The 24,456-nt window shown below is 50.6% G+C and overlaps 4 protein-coding genes across 6 annotated transcripts in view; 2 read left to right on the top strand and 2 right to left on the bottom strand.

The window, feature by feature from the left end:
• The window catches only part of CAPZB (capping actin protein of muscle Z-line subunit beta), a 47,889-nt gene extending 45,548 nt beyond the window's left edge, over window positions 1-2,341 (top strand). For both annotated transcript variants that reach the window (XM_048519135.1, XM_048519134.1), the window contains one exon: window positions 2,057-2,341. In XM_048519135.1, coding sequence (XP_048375092.1) covers window positions 2,057-2,144 — 88 coding nt within the window. In that variant the 3' untranslated portion in view covers window positions 2,145-2,341. The remainder of the gene's footprint in view (window positions 1-2,056) is intronic.
• Window positions 2,342-4,031: 1,690 nt separating this feature from the next.
• On the bottom strand, window positions 4,032-12,611 carry SLC66A1 (solute carrier family 66 member 1). The gene is made up of 8 exons (XM_048519014.1): window positions 12,464-12,611; window positions 9,879-10,116; window positions 8,452-8,581; window positions 8,116-8,203; window positions 7,069-7,226; window positions 6,832-6,924; window positions 5,557-5,742; window positions 4,032-4,604 (listed from the first exon to the last, which is right to left on the bottom strand). The coding sequence occupies exons 2-8, from the start codon at window positions 10,043-10,045 to the stop codon at window positions 4,506-4,508; spliced, it is 921 nt and encodes a 306-aa protein (XP_048374971.1). The 5' UTR covers window positions 10,046-10,116; window positions 12,464-12,611; the 3' UTR covers window positions 4,032-4,505.
• Window positions 12,612-12,970: 359 nt separating this feature from the next.
• Window positions 12,971-19,429, top strand: AKR7A2 (aldo-keto reductase family 7 member A2). 2 transcript variants are annotated; one of them, XM_048519012.1, is made up of 7 exons: window positions 12,971-13,425; window positions 15,727-15,914; window positions 16,689-16,793; window positions 17,258-17,354; window positions 17,657-17,759; window positions 18,359-18,488; window positions 18,932-19,429. In XM_048519012.1, exons 1-7 carry the CDS (start codon window positions 13,164-13,166, stop codon window positions 19,091-19,093), a joined length of 1,047 nt encoding a protein of 348 aa, XP_048374969.1. In that variant the 5' UTR covers window positions 12,971-13,163; the 3' UTR covers window positions 19,094-19,429. The 2 variants fall into 2 exon arrangements, with proteins under 2 accessions (XP_048374969.1, XP_048374970.1); XM_048519013.1 differs by lacking the exon at window positions 12,971-13,425 and adding an exon at window positions 13,525-14,523.
• Window positions 19,430-20,034: 605 nt separating this feature from the next.
• MRTO4 (MRT4 homolog, ribosome maturation factor) lies at window positions 20,035-24,387 on the bottom strand. The gene is made up of 8 exons (XM_048519015.1): window positions 24,279-24,387; window positions 22,988-23,046; window positions 22,562-22,665; window positions 22,096-22,177; window positions 21,914-21,981; window positions 21,454-21,605; window positions 20,854-20,930; window positions 20,035-20,318 (listed from the first exon to the last, which is right to left on the bottom strand). Exons 1-8 carry the CDS (start codon window positions 24,304-24,306, stop codon window positions 20,157-20,159), a joined length of 732 nt encoding a protein of 243 aa, XP_048374972.1. The 5' UTR covers window positions 24,307-24,387; the 3' UTR covers window positions 20,035-20,156.
• Window positions 24,388-24,456: the final 69 nt, after the last annotated feature.

Genomic DNA, 24,456 nt, shown 5'->3' with positions numbered 1-24,456 from the left:
AGGCACGCTTGGTTGGCTGCTCCCATTTTGCTCAACTGTGTCTTCTAAAATGTGGAAGGGAAGAGAGATTGTAGCCCCTTCCCCTCAGTTTTCTGATTGGTCTCCCCTTCTGCCGTTTGAGGCATCATGGGGTGTTGCCAACGTATGTTCCCAAAGATGCCATGGCAGGTGCAAGAGGCTGGAAACTTGCTATTTTTTTAATAGTGGTTGTTGCTGAGGGAGCTGGATTCTGTGGCTTTTCTGCACAGTTGAAAGTTACGTATCAAAAGTCTGAAGGTAGCGGAGTTTGGGACTGGTCGGGAGGGGGTCTTGATGGGAGCAGAGCTTGTATTTGGCCTCTTGAGCCCCCCATTGATAGACCAAACATCAAGACCGCTTGTGTCTGTTGAGAGCCAGTGTGGTGCCGTGGTTAAGAGCAGTGACTCTAATCTGGAGAATTGGGTTTGATTTCCCACTTCTCCACATGAGCGGTGGACTCTACCTGGTGAACTGGATTTGTTTCCCTGCTCCCGCACATGAAGCCTGCTGGGTGACCTTGGGGCAGTCACAGTTCTCTCTGAATCCTCTCAGACCCACCTACCTCACAAGGTGTCTGTTGTGAGGAGAGGAAAGGAAGATGTTTGTAAGCTGCTTTTGAGATCTTTATGGTTGAGAAAAGCGGGGTATAGATCCAAAATCCTCTTCTTCCCTTTCCTGTGTTCCTGAGCGATTAAGCAGAAAATTTTGCTGGTGGTAGGATTCCCAGAGGGTCTGGAGCAGTCACCACTAGACAGGGAGCCAGATGTGCTGTGGCACAGCTGTTCACCCTAAATCACACCCCCCCACCCCCCCACCCCCAGAGGTAGTTCGCTTGGGTTGTCATAACTCAGGCTGCATGCCCACAGCTAACCGGGAGTTAGTTTAACCATACACTCACGACTCTAAATCCTAACTGACTGACCTCTTCTTTAGATGCGGTGGCCTGAAGAGGGACAGAAATCCAGCTTGTGTGGTTGAGGGGTGGGGGAAAACCCTGAGGGAAAATTGTGTTTAAAAAATGCCTTCCTGCCTGTAAGTCTTGTGAGGGCTGAGAATGGAAATGGCCGCAGGTAGGACTGGAGAGACTTGGAGGCGAAGACTGGATTGGAGGCCCCTCTGGATCCAGGTGAAGCATTCTGTTGCCCCAAACAAGCTGCACTGGCCCACTTGGCAAGGGCTGGGATGCCAGTCACTTCCTGTGTCTATGCGCAAACACGAAGCAGCCTTGTGCCGTGTCGGGTGATTGGCCAATCACAGCCAGTCCGGTTTGTTCAGCATAGATGAGGCCCTCCAGGATTCTAGGCAGATAAAAGTTCTGTACGTCTGCTGCTCGCTACTCTTTCCAACTGGAGGTACCTGGGATTGAACCTGAGACCTTCTGCATGCCAACAGAGGCTCTACTGCTGAGCCAGGAGCCAGCTGGCCCCTGCTGTACCTCGGCACCTTCTTCATTGGGCCGTTCTTGCTCCAGAGCACAGTGGGAGTGCCGAACTTTGGCCAGCAGCAGCGTGAAAATATAGGATCCTTTTAACTTCCCTTGAAATGGCAGTGGTGGTATTCTTCTCCCCCCCCCCCCCCCCATATAGTTCCAACTCTCTGCTCCCTGAAGTTGGAAGAAAGGTGGCAGTTACATAAGTGGAAGGAGAGGAATTCTCTCTTTCTTGCCTGTTTAAGTTGTACCCACGAATCCTGCATCTGTACACCCCCTTTTGGCTGCCATTGTAGTGTTCAGAGGGGTCTGCAACCTGCGGCTCTCCAGATATTCATGGACTACAATTCCCATCAATTGGCCATGCTGACAGTGGCTGATGGGATTTGTAGTCCACGAACATCTGGAGAGCCACAGGTTGCAGACTCCTGGTTCAGACTCGTCTCTGGATGCAAGGAAAGGTCAGCAGTACATGGGAATGCTGCATTTCAGGGATGCTCCCTCACCAGGAGCCAACTTCCGGGTGAGACCTGATCAGTCCGTTCCGGCGCCAGGCGGCCATTTGCCCCTCCTTAACCGCCTCCCCTCTCCCTCCTTCTCGCTCTCCAGGTCTGTGCAGACTTTTGCGGACAAATCAAAGCAAGAAGCACTGAAGAACGACCTGGTGGAAGCTTTGAAGAGGAAGCAGCAAAGCTAGAAGCTCGTCCTGGGGTGGCCATGCTGACGGGAGACGCCATAATGCACTCGTTAGGTTCCCTTTCCCTAGAAAACATTTTTTTCTCGCACCCTCTGCCCCCCCCATATCATTTTTTGTCACATCATGTCCTGCATCCGATGCTCTTCCAACTGCGAGCGCCACCTCCCCCTCCCCACCAATAAAGCTGTATAAACTTTTTCCAGTCTCTCGCGGCTTAATTTGCAGCACATTTTTATTATCAGAAACTCGGGATGCATTTCTGTGAAGAAATCACATGATTTTTTGGCCCCCCTCCCTCCCTCCCGTGCGCTCCGTCTTTCTCTCTGCCCCCGTATGCTGCCTCCTCTCCCATCTTTTGTTACATTGGTGTAAAAAATGTAAAACAAGCAAAAAAAAAAGAGAAACTCTATTAAATACTGTGGTGCGTGAAAGAGGACAAGACCGACCCCTGGAGAACTTGTTCCGTGTATGTGTGGGGACAGCTGGGTCAGCCGAACGGAGGGGGAAACCGAGGGCTGCCTTTGACCCGTCGCGATAGCCCTGCTCTTTGAAATAGGGGTGGGAAGGCGGGGTGGTTTCTATGGAATGCAATAGAGGGGTTATTTTTTATTTGTAATGCTTGAACTTGAACCTACATCTTATTATTGAGTCTCCATACTAAAAAGAATAAATTGCACAAAAAAAAAATATTCCTGGAACTTCCCCAGTTCTTCCCTCTCCCTGGTTGTTTTGTTGTCGTTGGTGATGGTTGTATGACGGACTCGCTCACCTCTTGTATGACGGACTCGCTCACCTCTTGTGATCTGTTATTTGGCACAAGTTTTAATTTATTTTCTGCTCTGCTTTTTGCTTTGAAGGACTTCTGCCAACTTGTGTGGAGAAATGAGGTACAGGCCATTGTGCAGTCATCAGTCCCCTCCGCCCCATAGGTTAGTTATGGCGGTTTCCAAGGGCGGCCAAGGCCGTGCCTGCATGAGGAAGGCAGAGATCATCCTTGCTGGTCAACCTCTGTAGCCAGATAGACCACTAAGTAGCCATGATATTAACATACCACCAGATGGTTCACTCAACATGCGCTTGGGCTATATACTACATCACTCGACCCTTGGAATGCTTGCAAAACACCTCTTGCTTAGGAAGTACATTTTATAATTTGCAGCTTTGTGTTCCATGCCAACCCGGAGTGGTTATTCTTGTCATATCCCAGAACCTCAGCAGGGTAGTCCTAGTTAGCATTTGGACGCAACACCCCGAAGCAAGTCCAGGGTTGCTACGGAAATGACCTCTAAACCTATTGTGCCTTGAGCCCCCAGCAGGGTCTCTGTAAGCTGGCTGTGACTTGGTAGCACTTCATACCACCACTGTGAGTGCCAAATGCGAACTGCAAGGTGCCCAGATGGATTGAGAAACAGCAAACTGATCCATGAAGTTCAGGGGTGGCCCATCTGAGCGTACGCTTGCCCGATAGGAGCAGTTTACCCTGGAACACCGGCCATGAAGACCAAAGAAAGTTTTTGCTTACAGTCCCTGCTTGTGCTCAGCTGGAAGTGGGATTCTGGATTAAGCTCTGCAAAGATAAACATCCGTAGGCATAAGTCAACCCCTTCTCCCCAAGCCCACACAATCAGAAACATCTCTAAAAATATGGAGAGGTATTGTTGAAGGCTTTCACGGCTGGAATTGCTAGGGTGTTGTGGGTTTTCCGGGCCGTATGGCCGTGTTCCAGTAGCGTTTTCTCCTGACGTTTCACCTGCATCCTTTCGCCCGCTGCAGGTGAAACGTCCAGAGAAAATGCTACTGGAACACAGCCATACAGCCCGGAAAACCTACAACACCCTAATATGCAGAGGGTTCCTCCGAGGTAGGAATGAACAGTCTACACAGAGAGATGGATATGAGCTTTATTTCCGCCCCTCCCCTTGTGTATCTGAAATAATGCCCCATGCACTCCCAACAGATTCCTGTCCCTTACAACCTGGTCTGAACAAAGAGTGGTGAAGATAAAGATCCACAAAGAGGTAGTTTCTACCATTAGCACCAGAGGTGAATTCTTCTTGTGCTTCCAGAGTGTTTCTTGAAATATACGACCAACACCCCATAATTCCTCCCTTTTCTATTTTGATGAGGATGGAGATCCGCGTCCAGCTCAGACCTTGTGTGGTTGGGGTTTTGGTTTTTTGGAGAAATAAGAAAGTGGTCCATGAAGAGTTAAATGCTGAAGACCTGCCTTCTTTGGACCCCTGGCTCCAGGAAGAGAGAAGACCCGGTCAGACATCTCCAGTAGCAGGAGGTCCAAAGTCCCTTTGGGCAGGTTCTCCACCACAGTGATGCTAGCTGCACCCCTCTGTCCGTCGGCATCCGTCAGCTGTCCTCAGGCTGCTCTTGTGCGCCAAGGAGAGCATCTCTCTCTTCAACAGCCGGAGGCGTCTGCTGCCGATAGGCAAGGAATTGGAACGAAATCTGAAGTGGAGAGTTAAAGACTATTCATGTCACTGGCAGAGATGCTTTTGGTGCTAAAACATGGTGTAGGAAGGAGTAACTGTGGAAGAGGGATGTTCCATAAACCAATGGTTTTGGGGCATAAGCCATAGCTAGAAAGGTGGAGAAAGCCCTTAACGAAGAAGCAGCAGCAGCAACAGAAAAAGAAGGAAGTTTGGATTGATATGGCTCCTTTCTCTCCAGTAAGGAGACTCAAAGGGACTTACAATCTTCTTTCCCTTTCCCCCTCCCCCACAACAAACACCCTGTGAGGTGGGTAGGGCTGAGAAAACTCTGAAGAACTGTGACTAGCCCAAGGTCACCTAGCTGGCATATGTTGGGAGTGCACAAGTGAATCTGGTTCACCAGATAAGCCTCCACAGCTCAAGTGGGAATCAAACTCTGTTCTCCAGATTAAAGTGCACCTGCTCTTAACCACTAGACCAGGGGTAGGGAACCTGCAGCTCTCCAGATGTTCAGGAACTACAATTCCCATCAGCCTCTGTCAGCATGGCCAATTGGTTCCCTACCCCTGCAGGTTCCCTACCCCTGCACTAGACCACACTGGGTCTTTAAAGAAAGCCCACAGCTAGGTTGGCAGAAGAGTCCAGGTTCTGGGGCAGATCTTCTGTTACATGAGATCCTGGAATTATGCCACCAGTCAGAAGAGATCATGCTTGACTAGCTAAATTACCCGAATAAGGCAGCCTGGTCTAATCATTTGAGAAATGACCTCAGAAGCAAGGAAACCAAGTCCAAGAAAGAACTGATAGCTTTCAGAGCCACAGGAGCGAGACAATTTTGGAGGACTGTATGTCCTTCCGCTGCCAGAATATCTTTTCCTCGGATATTTCTGCCTCTGCTTTCGGAGCAGACCAGAGAGATAGCTGTGAAACTCCCAAGCTGCTCTCCAGCTGGAGAATAAAAAGGATACAAATATATCCAGAGACAGAACCCCTAAACTGCCGATCAGCCAGGGGAGATGGTGGACGATGTAGCTGCCTTCGCTCTGACCTCGGTCTGGGTTTTTCAGCAAAACGCTTGTGCCGTAGAACGTGTTCCCGAGCATCACCAAGGCAAACAGGGAATAGGAGATGCCGCTGGTGGACTTCCTCTTGAACTGTAAGGAGAGAGGAGGGGCTTAATCCAGAGGTGTCCAACTCCGGCGCTTCAGACATTCATGGACTACAATTCCCATCAGCCCCTGATGGCATGGCCAATTGGGAAAGCGGAAAAAATTATGGCTTATGAATTGGCGGAGAGGAGAGAAACAAGGAAGGAGGAATGGGGGGGAGGGGAATTACGAGATGACCTGCATTGAATGCAGAAAGGAGCGGAGAAATAATCCTCCTCCTGGTCATATAGAGAAACTTTGGATAATCAAAGGAAATTGACAGCGATTTCATGACTGCTAGAAGTCACACAATCACAGAATGCACAGCGAACATTCCAAATGTTGTAAAATGATGGCTGCGAGTGATATCAGCTCCGAAAGGGGCATAGTCTTCAGAAAATAAGTCTAGCTGCCATGAGTCATAAAACAAGAGTGGGAAATCATTGACAGAGGCTGTCTGGCTTCCAGTACCAGACGCTGAGGACAGACAGGAGGTCTCTTGCCTTTGTCCTGCTCCACTACAGTCAGGCAATTCTCATTTTACATTCTGGATTTGATCAGTGGGCCTCTGGGCTGAGTCTAGCTTGGCCCCCAGTCGAGACCTTCTGCATCCAGGCAACACTCCAGAAATATTTTCATTGCGTTCTTCCTCTCTGTAACTCTTGTTACTAGCTCAAGAGCTTTGCAATGTCTTTTACACCACCTGGACCAGTGGTGGCGAACCTTTTAGAGACCGAGTGCCAGGGGCGGAGCAAGGGAAAACTGCATCCAGGGCACGTGTGCACCCTGCATGCCCCCACCCTGCCCTGGAATACTCCGAAACACCCCCGTCACACCCCCGCAGGGTCACGCATCCCACTGTGCACCTCTTACCCCCTTGACACTATGCCACTGCCGAGTGCCCAAACTGGGGTGATGGCGTGCGTGCCCACAAAGAGGGCTCTGAGTGCCGTGCCATAGGTTCGCCACCACTGACCTAGACTGAGAAGAGAGTTCCCAGCAAGACCTAAACCTCAGCAAGGTTGGCAGAAGCCCCTCCGGGTCTGGCTTGTTCGGGAACCACCTCCCAAAAACCCATGGGCTTGAAATGCTCACATTTTTGTGGATCTGAGGGACTCGAGAGAGCAGGTACAGCAGCGATGAAATGGACCCGATCACAAAGCCAATTATTTCCTTCTGGGTGAAGGGCTGGAGGAGAAAGAGATGGTCAGTTAAAAAAAAAGAATTCTTGGAGAAAAGAAGCCACAGTGGAGGAGAAAGGCAACAAAGATACTACGCCCACTGAACTGTGTCCACAGCCACCCCCTGGCTCCTTATTGGAAAGGAACATGCCTCCCATCCACGCTCATCAGTCTCGATGGAGAGAAGCATCCTTCCTTGGAACAGCCGGGTCCCCTCGCTGCTGTGAGGCCGGGGTCTGCCCAGCAAGGACGTTGTTGACACCGTTCCCAGCAAAATGATGGCAAAGACTGCATTGATCGGGGCGGATACTGCAGGTAGAAAAAAAACATTGATAGGATAGAGCGTGTCTGTCCTGGACTAAGTGAATGTTGCTTTCGTTGTTTTTCAAGTGAAGGCTTAACAAAAACCAATTTCTTACCAGGTTTGTTTTTGTTCTCTCTCTCTGTCCTCTCTCTCTCTCACACACACACACACGTGCGCGCGCACATGTGCATGAGATACTAAATCAGACCCTGCAGCGCAGTAGAGCAAAGACACAACAGAGAGGATCTGGGCCCCGTCCTGCGTTTGTTTTGCTCTTTGTGGGCAGATAAAATGCCAACAGATCTTGTCCAAGATCTAAACCTCAGAGCATTACAATAAGCCAGAGGCAATTTGGTTATCTGTAAACAGGAAGTTGTTTAGAGTTCAGCCACCTTCCTGAAGATTACGAAAGGCAGTGATTAGAATAAAGAGGCACTGGGGCTTAAAGCAAGCCCTTGTGAGGGCTGACCAGAGCGCCATTGGGTCAGCTATGAGGGGATTAGGCTAGTTCCTCAGGGCAGAGGGCAGGCTGAGGTTTGGAATGAACTATGCCTCAAAGCATATGCAGAGAGCATTCCCCCCATCAACAGCTACTCCCACTCTGGAAATTCAGGGGATGCTGCAGTGTCTTCCACAGGGACTGGAAACCCCCCCCCCCCCACTTGTCAGAGTGGTCAACTGCTGGAAAGCAGTGATGGTCATTTGGCAGGTGCTGAGGGGTACTAACAACAGTGCCTAACCCCTGCACAGAAAAGGGGCTCAGGGCCTTGGCTCCTACGCAAGCTGCGCTCACAGGGATGTTGCTGAAGGACAGACAGGATTTCATCGGAATTCAGGGGGCTCTGCCACAGAGGGAGCTTTTTTTTTAGGGAGCTTAGTAGACCGGTTACTTACAGCTTCTGTTCTGGTTCTTAATTTTGTAGTACAGGTAGAGAGAGATCATGACAAGGTCAGCCAGGACATAATAGATGGCCGTGTAAACCTGCAGGAGGAAGAGGTGCCATTAGTAAAGCAAGGCAGGCAGAGCCCCAAAGAGATCAAGAGCTCTCAACCAAGAAACCCTGTCTTGGTGCCAAAGGGAGCCCAACTGAGCAGCCGTGCATAAACCGTGCAAACTGTCTCCCGCCCCCCAACTCAGCTCACGGAAGAGAAGCAGCTGTGCTTTCTCTGGAGGCTGTTTGAGGCCGATCCAGGTCAACAGAAGTGGGGGAGCAGCCCTTTAATCTTTACCTGCAGCGGCAGCTGGTCAGCCAAAACAGAACCAATGAAGTTCAAGAGGTCTCCGCCCAACCATCCCAAGAGGAAGAAGATGGACAGGCCCTGATCCATGATGCCAGTTTTGCAAGCCTGGTAATATTGGCTGAAGGGCAGAAGCAGAGAGAGAAACGGAGTTAGGACTGGGAAAGGCCACTTGCCCGGTAGCAGGAAAGAAATTGCAACCTGGCCACCAGTCCTGGCACCCAGAAAGCTAGCACATCAGGGTTCTAGTCTTCCGAATAGGCAAGGGTTTGAAACTCAGGACACTCACCCACAGTCACAAATAGGCTAAATTATTTCCTGGGTTAGCAGATGGATCACTTGGTCCAATATTCCATGAAACCCCTAATGTAGGGGGCATTTTCCTTCCCCTCTTTTTGATGGAATTCTTTGTTATCAAGGGCATGAGATAAGGCCTGTTTGTCTCTCCTCCTTGGTGAGTTGGGGCAGGTCTAGCAGCCGGCTCAACCCCCCCCCCCCCCCCCCCCGCCCCCAGGTACCCATGCTCTGCAGGCATGGTTTTTTAAAACTTATTGTTCTGGTTCAATTTCTGTGTTCAGCCTCATTTCGTTTCAACTGCAGGCTAATCCTGTTCTAGTATAAATGCCAAAGAACATAACTGTTCAGCAAAAAATTTACGCTGATTTTAAAAAAGGAAAACACACACCCCTTTTTAACGTTGGGAAGAGACGTAAATACAATTTTTTTACATTTCACTGTTTCACAGTGGCCACCAATTTGGCTTTTATGATTAGCACAGATATCAAACTGACTCGCAACTAGCATTTTGAATTTCTAAGAAACACTAATGCTTAAAAAAAAATCAATATCCACATTCTCCCTCCCCCCCGCCCCCATTAAATGGCCTTCTCATCAGATGCTCGTAGGAATCTTATTTTTTAGGAAGATTATGGGTTATGAACAGGTAAGATGTTCACCTGAAGTAGCCGGGGGCGGGGGGCTTTGGGGAAGGGGTACAGACGGCAAATTTTACAATCAAAGTATTGTTGAAGGCCTTCACGGCTGGATTCAACTGGTTGTGGTAGGTTTTCTGGGCTGTGTTGCCATGGTCAGATAGATGCAGGTGAAACATTAGGAACAAGAGCTATCAGACCACAGCAACACAGCCTGGAAAACCCACCAGAACCAGTTTACAATCAAAGTTTGCTGTTATTGCTGATGGCACTTCGGTAAGGCATCAAGCTGTAGCAACCCAATTGCGGAGAAGGATCGTGTCCCAGACAGGAAGTGAGTCACTCATGAGTCACCGTGGCTTAGATTCCCAACCACAGACACGCCCAGGTCATTCTGGGGCAGAAGAGACAGCACCCGAGTTTCCCTTCCTCCCACCCGGGATCCTGGGCTCTTGGGCACACAAGAGGAACCGGCCCCATACTTACGGGAAGGCAGCCGCAGCAAAGCAGACGATGGAGACCAGGCCCAGCACCACGCTGGATATGTCCCAGCCGTCCTGAGCACATTCAGAGAAGACTTCCCACAACCACCGGGAGCCGTTGGGACAATCCGAGAAATTCCCATTGAGGGAATCCCAAAGCTGAACCGCCATGGATCCAATAGAGTTGGCACCCCTCACACACAACACTGCAGCAAGGATCCGCCCATAGTGGAACTGCAGACCTGCCAAGGAGGACAAAAAGAATGCGACCGTTTTAACACTACTCTGCTGCAAAGGGCACTGAGTTCTAATCCAGCCTCAGCCATGGAACTGATCCAAATAGGGCACTCTCATGTAAATGCCTAAATTAGGTTACCCTCAAACCAGTTTAACCACATTGACTTCCGCCACAAACAGCTGGAAATTATAATTCTCCGAAGATGCAGGGAATCTTATCCTGTGTTTTCTCGCAGGTCCAATAAATGGCACCCCGCAAAGAACAGAAGGAGAACATTTTAATCTTCTCAGTCATTCCATTGGTGGCCGAAAATTCAAAAGTTGCACTTTTACATATTTAGAACAATTGACTCCCCCCTCCCCGCACCAGGGCCAAACAGGGATGTAGAATTCTTATCACACCCCACATGCTATTTTTCTGCCCCGCCCCCCAGCATATCCACTCTGCTCCAGTCAATATGCACAGTGTCTCTGCATCGTTCACAAGACAACCCCCCCCCCCCCAGGTGTGATTAAAAGACTCAGAATCTCCATTCCTACTTCTGTGGAAGTGATCTTGGATTGAACTATTGTTGGTCTACAAAGTGCTACTGAACTCTACTGAATCAAACTGTCACACTTTCTGGGATTCTGCATTCGAGAGCCGTGGCAGTGTGCGGCCACCTCATTTTACCAGCGGTCAGGTTAACTCGGTCCACAACCCCATAACATAGAGTCGTCGACAGCTTAAGCAACACCAACAGAGAGATGGGACAGATTCATTATGGTGGGCAGGTTTATCAGGAGCTATGAGTAATCTTAGCTAAGTGGAGCCTCCAGGGGCAGACGCAGTCTCTCTCTGAACACCATATGCTGGTGGAGGTGGTGGGGGAGATACCAGTGACATCATGCCTGCCATCTGGCTGGCCTGTGCTGGATTAAACCCAGAAAAGTCATTATTGTGTGTTCAATAATACATGTGTCTTGTTAAATTTCGGTCCTGGCCCCACCTGTTGTAATATGCTCCCCTTCAAGACTTGAGTAGCTTCCACAGGGCCTGTAAGATGGAGCTATTACACCGGGCTTTCCCTGTTGGCCAGTTGGGCTAACATCTACTTTTCTGGCCTCCTGGGGGGAGGGAGGGAGAAACATATGGGGTTTTAGCAAGTCGCCACTTGAAATTGGGTAATTTTGTAATTCTATTTAATTGTTTTGATGTTTTATGCTTTTATTGTGGTGGTTTATATTTGTTATTGCCGTCCTGAGCCCCATGAGGAAGGGTGGGGTGTAAATCTAAAAATAAACCAATAAAATCCGTTCTTATCAAGGGGTCATCCAGTTTTAAGCCTGAGAGAACAGGGCAATCCCATTTTGCAGCAAGGATGACCACATCGTGGCCTGTGTCCTCCTCACGTGGCAAATGAACCAGGCTTTGCAAAAGCAAAAATAAGAAAATGCTCCAGTCAGCAAAGGGTCTTTTGCAATCCGGTCTGCTGAGAATGGCCCCTGCAGCGAACAAAGCTTAGAAAACAGGCCTGTCCTGGAGTGGCCCCACCTGGGCCTGGGAGGTTCCCAGGTCTGGCCTCTCTTCAGCAAGGGAAGAACTAGGGGGCTTTGGGGTGCAGGCAAGGAAAGTAGGGCCCCCCAGTGAGGACCACTTTTTGTAGAAAGGCTGGGGAAAGGTCACTGCGAAATAATAGGGGGCTCAGAGGGAACATTCGGCCCTGACCCCTTTTCTTGGATCCCTTCAACACTTTGGGGAGGAGCTCGGACCCAAAAGTGCCAGAGTGGGAAAAGGGAAAACCCCATTTCTCAGCCAGAAGGAAACGGGGGACCAACTAGAGCGGCAAAGGCAGAATGGGGGGATTGGAACCCAGCACTCCTCCTTTGGAGTCTCAAGGAATGGGGTACATAAACCTACGTGGGCCACTTGGCTTTCACTGGGGCTAAGTGGTGGGGCTGAGAGACCTGTCTCCCTTTAGCCCCTCACCCACCAGCCCCCTCCCCGCATTTACAGGACCCCAAACGCGCCCCCAGGCAGCTTATCCGGACACCAGCCCGGCGAGGCAAGCCGGAGTGCCCCTGGAGACCCGAGTCGACAGCTTGCAAACGGGGCTGGAGGAAGGAGGCGCCCCCCACCCCTAACAGGGGTCCTTTTCAGCGCCTCCTCCAGTCCTCAGTCCCAGAACGGATTCGCTGTCCCAAGTCAGAGACGAGGAGCTCAGGCTGGCTCCTGAGCATGGGCAGAGGGACTTTCCCCTTTAACGAGGGGAGGCCGGCCTGCCCCGAAGGGACCCCCCTTCTCCCGCCCCAGAGTAGGGTAAAGACCCCCCGCGAGGGAAGGGGGGAGTCCAAGAGAAGCGCCGCACACACCTGTCCAGATGCTGCTGCTGCTCCCCACTGGCAGGTGCGCCGCGCGGCCCCCGGACCCGCTCCTCTCCGGCCTGGCTCTGTTGCCGGGGGCGCCGCCTTTGTTTCGCGGCCGGCCGCAGCTCCTCCCCGGTCAGCTGATGGCTGAGACCGCCCCGGAGGAGGGATCGGGACGCCCCACGGAGGTGGGCTGCTCGGTGCTGCTGTTATGCCTGGCGGCTTCTGAGCACGTGCAGAGCGCCCTTGCAGGACAGCTCATTTGGCCGTCTGAGCACGTGCAGAGTGATGGGGTGGGCTGCTATTGCTGTTCCCAGGGCTGCTGCCTTGTCGCTCCCCCCACCCCAGCTTCGGTGCTGCGGGGGGCTGAGGTGGTTCACTCCGGGTGTGGCTTTCACTCTCTGGACAGAGCCTCCAGTTGCAAGGGCAGTCTATCCTAGTGCTAGGAAGCAGGGGCCACCGTCTTTAAGGACCCCCCACCACCACCACTGGAAACTGGGCTTGGTCTGACCCTGCAGGCAGCCTTGGGTGAGGCGCGGGGCTCCGTCGCCGGCTGTTGAGCGAAAGAGCCTCCGTGGCCAGAGGCAGTCTGTCTGCCACCTCGGAGCCAGCGCCTGCCGGTGCGGGGTTTTCCCTTTGCACATAGTGGCGCTTGGAATTGAGCGACGTTCCCTGGAGCAGGGGAGGCGGCCGCGCATGCGCCGAGATGCGGCTCCCCTTGCTCCGCGCTGGGCCGCCAGTTCGAGCCTGGGCAGCCGCCGCCATGGCCGCGCCGCGTGCCCCGGGTTCGGTGCTGGGCACCATGGAGTTCGGGCGGCGGGCCGGGCTGGAGGCGAGCGGGGCCATGGTGCGGGCCTTCCTGCAGCGCGGCCACTGCGAGCTGGACACGGCCTACATGTACGCCGGGGGCGAGTCGGAGCGCATCCTGGGCACTTTGCTGGCTGCGGAGCCTGGAGGGGCCAGGGCAGGTAGGGCAGGGCGCAGAGGGCTGCTGAGCATGTGCAGAGTGTGTGTCTGGGGGGCAGGGGAGATGGAGACCATCCTGAGGCCATCCAGTCCAGCTGACACCAAAGCTCGCTTGGGCATGCGCAGAGCGCGCTCCTGCTCTTCGTTCCGTTAAAGGCGTCGGGGGAACCCAGAGGAGAACAGACCCAAGGGGGAGGGAGGGAGGCAGCTCCCTTTTGATGGGCCACCGACCGCTCAGGGCTCTTATCCTGGCAGCTTCTGAATTCCTTCAGCCCACCTGGAAAGGGCCTCTGAGCGTATGCTGAGTGCCTTTTCCCTGCACATCATTTTTGGGTCATTTAAAAAAGGAGTGAAGGTCCTCTGAGCATGTGCAGAGCAGCTGGTCCATCAGACATGCAGGAAAGCAGGAGAGGTTTGCGTGTGTGGATGTGTGTCGTCAGCCGTCCCCGGTTTTGCTGCGAACGTCTTGGTGGCCCTTCACTGTTAGGCATTTCCACTCTAAACAGAACCTCAGTTTTCAGGAGCAGTCTATCTGAGTGCCAGCCAGGCAGGGCCACTGTCTTTAGGGGCTTCTCAAAAGCAGTTGGTTGGTCATGCTGGAAACAGGACGCTGAGCAAGCAGAGGGCCCTTCCGGCTTGATCCGGGCAGCCTCCTTTGTCAGGATCTATTGCCAGCTATTTACTGCCAGAGCAAAAAAAAAGATCCTCCATGTATAGAGGCAGTTTGCCTGTGAATAGCAGGTGCCAGATGTTGCTACACTTTGTCCTCCTCCAAAGGTGTCCTTCTGGCATTACAAATTTTGTGACGGTTCCTTGAACAGCCTAAAATGCAGTCACCTTTGCTCCTCCACTCCTGGCAGTTCCAGACAGAGAAGCCGCCAGGATGGCTGTGCCGGGTGGCCAGGGCCGAAGCGTGCGCTCTGTGCTGGGCACCATGGAGTTTGGGCGGAGGACTGGCCTGGATGCCAGCCGGGTCCTGCTGCGGGCCTTCCTGGACCGTGGGCACTGCGAGCTGGACACTGCCCATGTGTATGCTGCGGGCGAGTCGGAGCGGATCCTGGGCACTTTGCTGGTTGCGGAGCCTGCAGGGGCCAGGGCAGGTAGAGCAAGGTGCAAAGCACCTGAGGCAGAGGGCCTCTGACCAGGGGCAGCGTGTGTGTCTGTGTGTGAGGGGAGATGGCGGAAGTATCCTGAGATCATCTAATCCAACCCACGACACAGTGAAGTTTCTGAGGCCGGTCTGAAGAAGGTGTGGGAACAATAGAAGCAGACAGACCAGGTTGCCAAACTGAGCAATAGGGAGATTGCTTCTGATCATGTGCAGAGAGCGTATTTCACTCAATTTACACTAACTGTGTTCTTTCCCGCATTACGTTCCTCCCGTTTCTAGGAAGTACGACTGTGAACGGTAGATCTGGAATGTGCTCGACTGTAAAACTGGACAATAAAAGGGTGCTCTTGAGCACATGCAGAGTGCCTTTCCCTCTTCAGCCTAACTCTTCCTTGATGTAATTAATCCTAAATTTAACCCCTAAAATCTGTTTCTGCAGAAATCCAGATTACTGAAGGAACAGATTTCAGCTTCTGTTCTGGACTTTTGCCCTCGAAGTAACTTTCCCCCAAGATCTTCTACCCAGGATGGCTGATAAACTGGTTATTCAACAACTACCCACTCACTGGCCTTTGTCCTCCCACAAAGATCCCCTTCCTGCTGGCCTCATCTCAGATGTGTTCGAGCTGGGAACAGGTTGCTTAGTGACAGGGAAGGAAAGGGGCTCTGCTCATGCTCCAAGATGCTCTCGCCTTTCCTATCCACGCTCACCCCAAGGAGAGCCAGAGGTTGCCAAATAGGCCCAGAAACCAGGATGGGTCCTGGCTCAAACTGAGGCTTGGCTAGGGAATATTTGCCTGTTGGTGGCAGAATGGAGAGGGGCACCACCCACCTCACCCTCAGGTTGTCAGAGGCTTCTTAGAAGTGCCTGGCTGCCAAAATCCAGAAACGTTTTAGGGAAGTCTGAGAATTAGAAGAGACGTTCTGGAGCCAAGCAAAAACGCTCACAGTCACCAGAACCTCTGACTTATAGGGGGCAGGAGGCAAGCAAGAGGGAAAGACCACCCTGTTACCCCTTTTTGCTGGGTGTCAGAGTGTCGTGGGGGTATCCTGTTTGGCATAAATGGTGCCTTCGTCCAAGCCCAACTCTCTTCTCTCCTTCCAATCCATCTCCCCCCTTCTCTCTACTTTGAACTGTGCAAATCAAGAAGGAAGGCACCTTTCCCAGCCTGCTTCTCTCTCTCCCCTGCAGTCAAAGTGGCCACAAAGGCCAATCCGTGGGAGGGCAACACCCTGAAGGAGGAGAGCGTTCGCTCCCAGCTGGAGACGTCCCTCCAGAGGCTGCAGATGAAAAGCGTGGACCTCTTCTATCTTCATGCTCCTGACCATGGGACCCCCGTGGAGGAGACCCTGCAGGCCTGCGACAAGCTGCACAAAGAGGTGCCGAACCCCAGCCTCTCTGGTGCCCTCTGGTGGCGGGGTCACGGGGCGTGACAGGCCTTGAGATTTGGGGCGTCGGGAGGGGATGCGATTTGCCAACACTGCACTTGGGGGCGCTGCGATGGGGCGAGTCAGCAAAACCACAGCCAATTGATCCAATGCATTTTAACCAGCCTATCGAGTAAATTAGAATGTGGTAAAACAGCCCCGACCTCTCGTGTGTCCCAGCCGGTGGTATCCAAGGGTACATTTCAGTGGGATTCCAGAAACCAACATTGGAAAATGGAAATTCAGTTCCTCACACAGAGATTTACATTTGAAATATTCCTACGGGAATCACACCAAATCTCTTCCTGCCTCAACTCATTTCCTTGCCCTCTGTAATTTTCCCTATGAGTTTTCTGAACATGATTTCCTTTCCATGTATCTGAAGAAGTGAGCTCTGACTGGCAAAAACTCACACTGAAGTAAATGTTGTTAGTTTTTAAACAAAGGGAGCCCCTGGACGGCTCCGTCAAACTTGCGTCCTGTAGCGAAAGAGAGCCTCTGTGTGCCGAGGCAGTCTTTCTCCACATCCCAGATGTTGGGGACATACTGCAGGGGGCAGATGTGCCCCTTTTGGGTTTGGCTCGAGGGCTTTCTAGAGCCATCTTTGGCTGCTGGACTCAGGTGTGCCTCTGGCCAGAACCAACTGGACTCTTCTTACATTTTCTATTAGGTTGGCACAAAAGTAGAGCTGAAGGGGTGGAGATGTTTTGCTTTTTGTTTTGACAGGGGAAGTTTAAGGAGCTCGGCCTCTCCAACTATGCTGCTTGGGAAGTAGCAGAGATCTGTACCCTCTGTAAATCCCACAACTGGGTCCTGCCGACGGTGTATCAGGTGAGAGACTTGGCCTCGTTGAGGTCTGCTCTTTTAATGCTGCGGTCTGTGTCCCCTCCTCTGGGATCTTGCCTGGAGAGGAGCGGTCCTTTCCAGTGTGATTCAATAACCAGAGAAGTGGGACCCCCTATCATGACTTATAGACTAGCGGCGCCACTGTCAGGCCAGGGGGGCGGGGTAGCCACGATGGAGCCCAAAATCCTTGGGTAATGTAGTAGCAGTTGCAGAATTCTGCTTGCTGAGAATCTCAGAGCCCCGTTTTTAAAAACTGCATTCCTAGTCCTCATGGCTGATCAGCTTGAAAGTGTGGGAAGATAATCCTCTCTTTGCCTGTCTGCAAGGAACTGATTTCTGCAGGCCCTCTGAAGGCACAAGGGCAGCCACAACTGTGTGTTTTGGGTCAGTTGGCAACAGCCCCATCTCCTGCTGCTTTCTGAAGTTTCCTCCCCTTTGTCTCACCGAAGGGCATGTACAACGCCACCACGCGCCAGGTGGAGTCCGAGCTTCTGCCCTGCCTTCGGCACTTCGGAATCAGGTTCTATGCCTACAATCCTTTGGCTGGTAATGAACGGGGCAGGGAATCGTTTTAATGTTTTGGGTGGAGGCTGGGGGTCTGGGCCATGGATTGCTTTTGTGGGGGGCAGAGATGTGGATCACAAGTGCTGGGGGTGGAGCCATTTTCTTCAAACTTGGGATAATCTCAAACTCTGCAAACAAATTAACTCAAAACCTAAAATGAATGGAGGGGCTGGAGGGAATAAAGAGCTACCAAAGTATAAAAGCAATGATTGTGCAGGTGGAGAGTGCAGGAATCCCCCTGGACACCAGTCTGGGTTGCTTTAATGGTTCCTGAATCTCTGCAGGAGGCCTTTTGACCGGGAAATATAAATACACAGACAAAGACCTGAGTCAGCAGCCACAGGGCAGGTTTTTCGGCAACAACTGGGCACAAATCTACAGGGACAGGTGAGTCTGTTGCTGTTCGCCGCTGGCATCTCCATAGCATGAGATGGGGTATCAGCAAACTGAAAGTGAGGGGCAGAGTTATCTCCCCAATGATGGTTGATGAGCGAAAAGGAGAAGGAACAGCAGGGTCAGCTATCTGCCCCTCCCCAAAAAACTGGCAAGTTGTGTCTCTCATAGTCCTAAAGCAAAGACAGGAAATAGAAAGCTGCTCCCATTTTAATGTTTATTTTGTATCTTAAGGAATTTCATTTTTGGAAAGGTGCCGTGATGAGCTGGCTATCCAGTGAATCTGACGCCGTGGCCCCAGCTGGGGCCTCCTTGTGACCATAATAGTTATGCAAAAAATTAGCAATGTTTGTTTTAAAAATAGCCTCATTTATGTAGGTTTGGAAATTTACTGCTGAGCTGTGACTGTTGTAGAAGTTCCAAATATATAGGACCTGATGCAAGTAGTGTAGAATTAGCAAACTGGGATAGTTTTGTCATGACAATGTAAGCAGCTGTACCTTTTCGTTACTGATGAAGACGGCTGGCTTATACTGCATAAGCGATGTGGAAATATGATTTTTCCTTGTGACACCCCCTTCCCTCCTGCACAGATACTGGAAGGAGCACCATTTTCAAGGTGTAGCCTTGGTGGAAAAGGCACTCCATGAGGTGTATGGACCAGACCCACCAAGCATGACCTCAGCTGCTCTGCGCTGGATATATCATCACTCAAAGCTCCAGGTAATGGAGGAGGTTTGCGGGGGCTTACCTTGAACTGTTTTCACTTGCAAACATAGCATACTGAAAGTCACTTCTGAATGACTTGAGTATCTTGCCCCTTTTTTGATGTGCTCAGAAGTAAGGGTTGTTCTGTTTGCATTCTGCAAAATCTCCGGGAGGGAAAGGATTGCTTTGATAAAGGACCTTTGAACACCAAAGGCCCCAGAGATTGTTATTTCTGAGTATAGAACCAGGGGCCTCTGGTGTTGCAATTTCAGTAGGCAAGTGCTGACTTGGCGGCAGAGTTAGATCTCAAGGGTTGGCCGCTGGCTTCGAATCCCTGTTCTGTGATGGAGCATGCTGGGTAACATGTGGCTAGTTTCTCTGTCTTAGGATAAAATAGGAAAGAGGTACCTTCTCTGTTAGCTGCAAGTGACCTGCTTCCTTCTCTCCCTTTTTGCCAGGCGGACCGTGGGGATGCCGTGATCATCGGCATGTCCACTTTGGAGCAGCTGCAGGAGAACCTCAAGTGCAGCGAAGAGGGTCCCCTCCAGGAAGGTGTGGTGAAAGCCTTTGAGAAAGCCTGGCACCTCAATGCCCACGAATGCCCCAACTACTTCCGCTGAACTGGAGCCGCCAGTATGGAAACAGAGCCGGTTGTATTTTAAGGACATCAGCATCACTGTTTTCAGATATCCTCTTGCTGCCTTCCTCCCCCACCCTGTCCTCTTCGGTGAGGCTACGGGGGTCCTGCCGCTGTTGCCTTCAATCAGTAGCATTCCTCACCCCCAGGTTTAAAAATTAGTATGAATAATTTTTGATGTTTATAGACTTTAACTGCCTTTCCACAAGAAAGGGATAATAGTGTGAACTTTCAAATCAAAAAAGTTATGCAAGAAATGGACTATTCGTGTTCCCCCTGCCTTGAATTAAAAATAATAATAAACCTAGTTCTATCTGTAGACTTATCTGACTAAGTAAATAGTTTCCTAAGCTGAGGCACCCTGTCTTGCAAGAACCATGTTGCTTTTTCCGAAGGAGCCAGAATTCTGCATGGCTTTCCCTCTATAGAACACATTTTTGAGGAAATTGAAAGTTCTTAGCGATACATAAATTGAAAGTTCTTAGCAATATCCTTTCACAACAATCTTGCCTCAATTTGGTAAACAGTGAAATCTGGCCTGAACACTGCCCCCCAACAGATATTCCTCTCTGATTTCTAGTACCTGAACTATCACAGTCTCTTTTCATGTTTCCTTGGGAAAAAAACTCCCTAACATCTTTTTAAAAGAGACGGGAAAAAGCCACTATTCAGATTCTATGTGAAGGAGCTTTGAAAATTGAAAGCTGATACCTGAAAAATCTTGTTGGTCCCGAAGGTGCTGCTGGACTTGGCTCTAGCTCTTCTGCTGCAGTCCAACACAGTTACCCTCTGAAACTATCTTTGTGGGGTCTGCAGTGTTTGTACCTCATTTGTCTGGCTAACTGCAGGTCAACTCTGCCTGCGCTTCTCCTGATTGGTATTCACATCCCTTACACAGAGAGGCAGACAGACCACAGCCATACCAACTTTTTGTACACATTTATAAAAAGCTTCTTTCTTCTGATAAATAAAATATTTAGCTGATCAGCTCAGTCCTGTATCCCAACGGAAAAAGAATTTCCAAATGTCCCTTCTAAGGAGGTGGGTCAGTCTTCCGCCTCCCCGCTGCTGTCTTCCGCCAAGTCGGCATCTCCCTCTTCCATCTGTTCCGCCGTGTCTCCAGTCAGCTGTTCAAAGTCTCCTGTCTCAGCATGCCACATGCTCCTGATTGTCACCTGGAATTCTGCCATTTTGTAGCCAAAGAGTTTCTAGAAGCAAAGGATTCAACACATACTCATGACTGTTTCTGTTGTGAAAATAAGATGCTCTGGATCCTAGCTTGGGCAAACAGATCTGGGTTTGTGCAAAGGGATAATTGCTCTGGACCTTTAGCTGCCATCTCCAAGGTCACCTCAGTAGCAACGAGGACTAGCAACTTACAGAAAACCAACCCTGAACCAAGTGCCAGAAAATTCTGGGGCAAATTTAAATGCAGATCTAAGTTCCACCTCCCAGAGAAAAAGGAGAAGAGGCTTAATTGTGTGAGGTTTACAGCAGAACAGGCGTTCAGTTCTTTTCTCTCCCCCCAACCCGTTTTCACTGTGTGGAAGAAGGATAGGAATCAGAAGTAGCAAAGAGCAGGTGTTTGAGACTTTATTTCATTCATTTGCAACTGTGGGCAAAGATCAAAGCACGGGGCTCCGAGGACGTTGTGAAGAAAGACCCGGAATATGCCCTTCCTTGCAGCCTGCAGGCCACCGAAATAAGAAAATACCAGCTCAGGGCCTTTACTTTGTTACTTACCAGGATGCGAGCTTGTTCAGGGGTCAAGACTTCTCCCTCTTTGCAGACCCTGTAGTCAGAGATTAGCGTCACCACTCCTGCAAAAGAGAGCAGGAGAAAGATCCACGTGTGACAGAAAATAGAGGAGAAATGACACTGGGCTAAAACGAACGTCCTGGTTGCCTATTGTGGATGATACTGTGGCACGATGCAACTCTGGTAAGGGGTCCTGGGAACAGGTTTGTATTAACATGGCTGTTTCTTGCGCAGAACTGAGTTGAAATGAATGGCCCTGAGCCATTTTCCTCTGGGGCGTGGTTGCTGGAGGACAGGGGCAATATGGAGGGCCCTGCAGTTTAGGGGTCCTCAGCCCCAACCCTGGGCCAAGGAAGCGAGGGCTGCTGGGGATGGACTGGTAACTCTATCTGCAGAGGGGTTAGAGAATGCTTTCTTGCTCAGACTGAGAGACCCAAGAGTTTTGAGCAAACCCCTGAGGAAGGGTGGGGCTTTCCCTTCTTTCCTGCATGGCCTGTTCAGTGTACAACATCACCAGAGGAGGATGTCTGGCTCAGGACAATTGTCCCCGTCTGAATAATGTTCTTCTTAGGACCCAGCACAAACCTTTCTTCAGGGCTGTGGGCAACCCAAGTTGCCGCAACTGAGGCTCCATGGAATGGGGAAACTGCTCCAGCGGTCCTGCATCCAGGCCAAAGGTGAAATTTGCTGTGTTCCCTGCCCGGGCAAAGTCCATCTCTTTAAACTGTGCAAACCAGCTGGGGAGAAAAGCAGAAACAAAGATCCTCTAAGCAGGGAGCGATTGGGACAAGCATCACCATTGCTGGATCTGACGTTAAGGGAAGGATCAGTGAGGATGCATATGAATGTGGGACTCGGGACCCTTCATTTACTCACAGGGTGAGCTACAAGCTTGGGTCCAACTGGGCTGTGTTGGCTGCTGCCCCTTGAAAGTGACTGCATATTTGTTCTCTTAATACTGCAACTCAAGAAGAGGCCCCGCTAGGAGGCCTGCAGCTTGAGGGAGAGGCATTTTTATTGCTAGAAAAGGACTGGACACACTTACTCGAGGACTTCGGCTTTGGTGCGATTGGTGAAGAGGAGGCCAACCTCTCCCCGCAGATGTTTGCTGACCTAGAAAATATAAAGACCTACAGAGTGAGGGCTCCTGCTCTGGAGCAGTGATGCCACCACCCCCTCTTGAAGCTGCACTGCAGGAGACGGGTCTGACAAGTTTCCATGTCTTACCTGGTGCAGGTTTTCTTTGTACTCGTCAGCTGGGCTCCGACCCAGGGCCACCATCATCACTTTGTTCTTTCCAAAGAAGAGCCTACAAGGAAAACCCAACCAAAGGTAGCATCAAGGGAAGATCATGCAGCAAACGATGCCTTCAAACTCAGAACTGAAAATACTTACCCTAGATTCTAAGAATCCAACAAATGCAATTCTAAAGGGGCAGGGTTGGGATTTTAACTTTTGTATGTTGTGATGGTTTAATGGGGATGTTTTAACATGCCACCTAGAGGTCTGGTATGTAGGCGGGATATAAATTCAAATAATTAAAGCACTTACGAATGAAGGAACTTGACAGCTTAGTTTGCAGCCTTTATGATGCCACAAGACTGCTTTATTTATCTCCTTTCTCCCCATGTTCTTTTAAGCCTCCCCAGCTGAAAAGATCAATATTAGTGGACAGGTGGAGAAGAGGCCTCACCTGCTGTGCTTCCAGGCATTGCGGATATCCTTCAGCTTGTTGTTTCTGACATTGGCAATGGAGAAAATATAGAGATATTTGTAGGTGTCCACACATTTCCGGAGCTGAGGGCAAGGAAATTTGGATGTTACCACAGAAGATGAAATTTCCCTCAACTGAACAATTTTGTAGGCTCTGAGCCACAAGGCATGGTTAGACCCTCCACATTATGTAGCATACATTATGCAACTGGATTAAATACCAAAATGATAACTATTCCCATATGAGAATCCTTGTCACAGAGCATTTATATGCAGTATTCCTGCCCAATGGTGGCAATTTCTGATCTCAAAGAGAATAACAGTTTCTTCAAAATGGTTGTGCTTTCAATTAATTTTGCTTCAAACTGAAAATGTGTCGCTATATTTTTTTTTTATCATAGCTTACCTCTTCTATCAAATTCTGTTTAAATTGCAAGCCTTTCTTGGTGGTCTTTGTCAAGGAAACTGGGAAAAGAAAAACAAAGCTTCAGTCCGACAAAAAAAAATAAAAAAACCTGCACAATTAAAAAGAAAGCAACAGCACAAAAATGCTTGTACTGTCTCACCACTCCTCTGCATCTATAAATTCTCTCTCTAGCCCCACTCGGTTTAATATCTTGTGCTCAGTACCAAAAATAGGAATGACACATATTGCTCCCCTCCCCGCCAGAAGCCTTTGGTGAGTCCCACAGCACAACTCCTGGATCCCTGTCCCCACATCTCATCTGCATGCATTTGGCCTCAGTCCCAAGTGCTGCACATTTCAGGATCTCAATGAGGAAAGCAAAGTAGATCAAAGGGTGAAATGGCTCGGAAGAAGCCCTGCCTCCAGGTTCAGTCCTGACAGCAATCCTGTTATTTACTTACAGCTTTCATCAGTTGCCTTTCCACAATATTGGGGGCTGGTATACCTTGCAAAGGTCTAAAAAAAAATCCACAAAGGGATCCCCCTCCCCAAATAATAAAAATTGAAGCTGCGAAGCGTCCTTTTCTGCAAACGGTTGGCAAGGAGCACAATAACCCAATGAGTACAGCAGGGCTGTGTTTAACAGGGACAGGAACTGCTGAGGGTAGACTTGGGGAAGAATTAATTCCTAAGGGCTATGGGGGACTAAGCTAATAACTGGGCAGATGTCAGTTCTCATCTCCCTCACTGGGAGGCCTTTCTCTTTCAGTCCCAATGGGGATCTGCAACAGGGGTGGGCGTCAGAAGGGCCAGTTATTCAACAGTTTAGCGTGTCTGTGTCTCCTGAAGGGGACTCAAAGAAAATTAAAGCTTTTGAAAAAGATGCCAGAGTAAAAGAGTTGAGGCTGCAACATCATCAGCACAGTAGGGCTTCTCCCGCTCTCCCGAGGTCTGGAGAGCTCCCATAATTACAACGAGTCTCCAGAACTTTTGGCATCATAACCCCAACGAAGCCCTACTTGGAGTTGGCATTCCTCCCCGTTGTGTGTGTGTGGGGGGGGGGAGGGGGAAGCAGGAGTCCCTGGGAGGAAGGAGTGGGGAATTTTCTGCCTTGTGCAGGAGGCTCGTCTAGATGACCTCTGAGGTTCCTTTGCAGCTCAATGCTGCTATCCCAGGGGCCAGGCGAGTCCTCCCAGAATGGCTCTTTGCGAAGCGGTCGAAAATGCCCACTCCATCCCAGCCGCCTTCGGCTATCCCGAGCTTCCTTCCCGCGCTACCCCCCGAGTCTCACCCTTCTTGTCCCGCTTGGACTTGGGCATGTCGCTCTTGCACGTGGCGCCCCCTTCCCGGCTGCTGCTGCCGTCGCGAGGGCTGATGGGAAAGCGTTCACACTTAGGCGTCTACACAGATGCCGGAGTCCGTTGGGGACCAAACGTGCCTCCTGGGGGACGGTCGGGCCTCCCTATTTG

The sequence above is a fragment of the Sphaerodactylus townsendi genome, linkage group LG16 (genome assembly GCF_021028975.2).
Source record: "Sphaerodactylus townsendi isolate TG3544 linkage group LG16, MPM_Stown_v2.3, whole genome shotgun sequence".
Classification (NCBI taxonomy): Eukaryota; Metazoa; Chordata; class Lepidosauria; order Squamata; family Sphaerodactylidae; genus Sphaerodactylus; species Sphaerodactylus townsendi.
Note: the sequence above shows the minus strand (reverse complement) of the source record. Positions and strands in the feature narration are given on the sequence as shown.

What these genes read in the sequence shown, in the direction of transcription:
- SLC66A1 (XM_048519014.1), bottom strand. Translation starts at nt 10,045, where the DNA reads ATGGCGGTTCAGCTTTGGGATTCCCTCAATGGGAATTTCTCGGATTGT. An exon ending in CTGACCAGCTGCCGCTGCAG is followed by an intron (nt 8,204 to 8,451) that starts GTAAAGATTAAA and finishes TTCCTCCTGCAG; the next exon opens with GTTTACACGGCCATCTATTA. An exon ending in CTGATGAGCGTGGATGGGAG is followed by an intron (nt 6,925 to 7,068) that starts GCATGTTCCTTT and finishes TTTCTCCTCCAG; the next exon opens with CCCTTCACCCAGAAGGAAAT.
- AKR7A2 (XM_048519012.1), top strand. Translation starts at nt 13,164, where the DNA reads ATGCGGCTCCCCTTGCTCCGCGCTGGGCCGCCAGTTCGAGCCTGGGCA. An exon ending in GCCTGGAGGGGCCAGGGCAG is followed by an intron (nt 13,426 to 15,726) that starts GTAGGGCAGGGC and finishes TCTCCCCTGCAG; the next exon opens with TCAAAGTGGCCACAAAGGCC. An exon ending in ATCATCACTCAAAGCTCCAG is followed by an intron (nt 18,489 to 18,931) that starts GTAATGGAGGAG and finishes CCTTTTTGCCAG; the next exon opens with GCGGACCGTGGGGATGCCGT.
- MRTO4 (XM_048519015.1), bottom strand. Translation starts at nt 24,306, where the DNA reads ATGCCCAAGTCCAAGCGGGACAAGAAGG. An exon ending in ACCAAAGCCGAAGTCCTCGA is followed by an intron (nt 21,606 to 21,913) that starts GTAAGTGTGTCC and finishes TTTTCTCCCCAG; the next exon opens with CTGGTTTGCACAGTTTAAAG. An exon ending in CTGAACAAGCTCGCATCCTG is followed by an intron (nt 20,319 to 20,853) that starts GTAAGTAACAAA and finishes CTTTGCTTCTAG; the next exon opens with AAACTCTTTGGCTACAAAAT.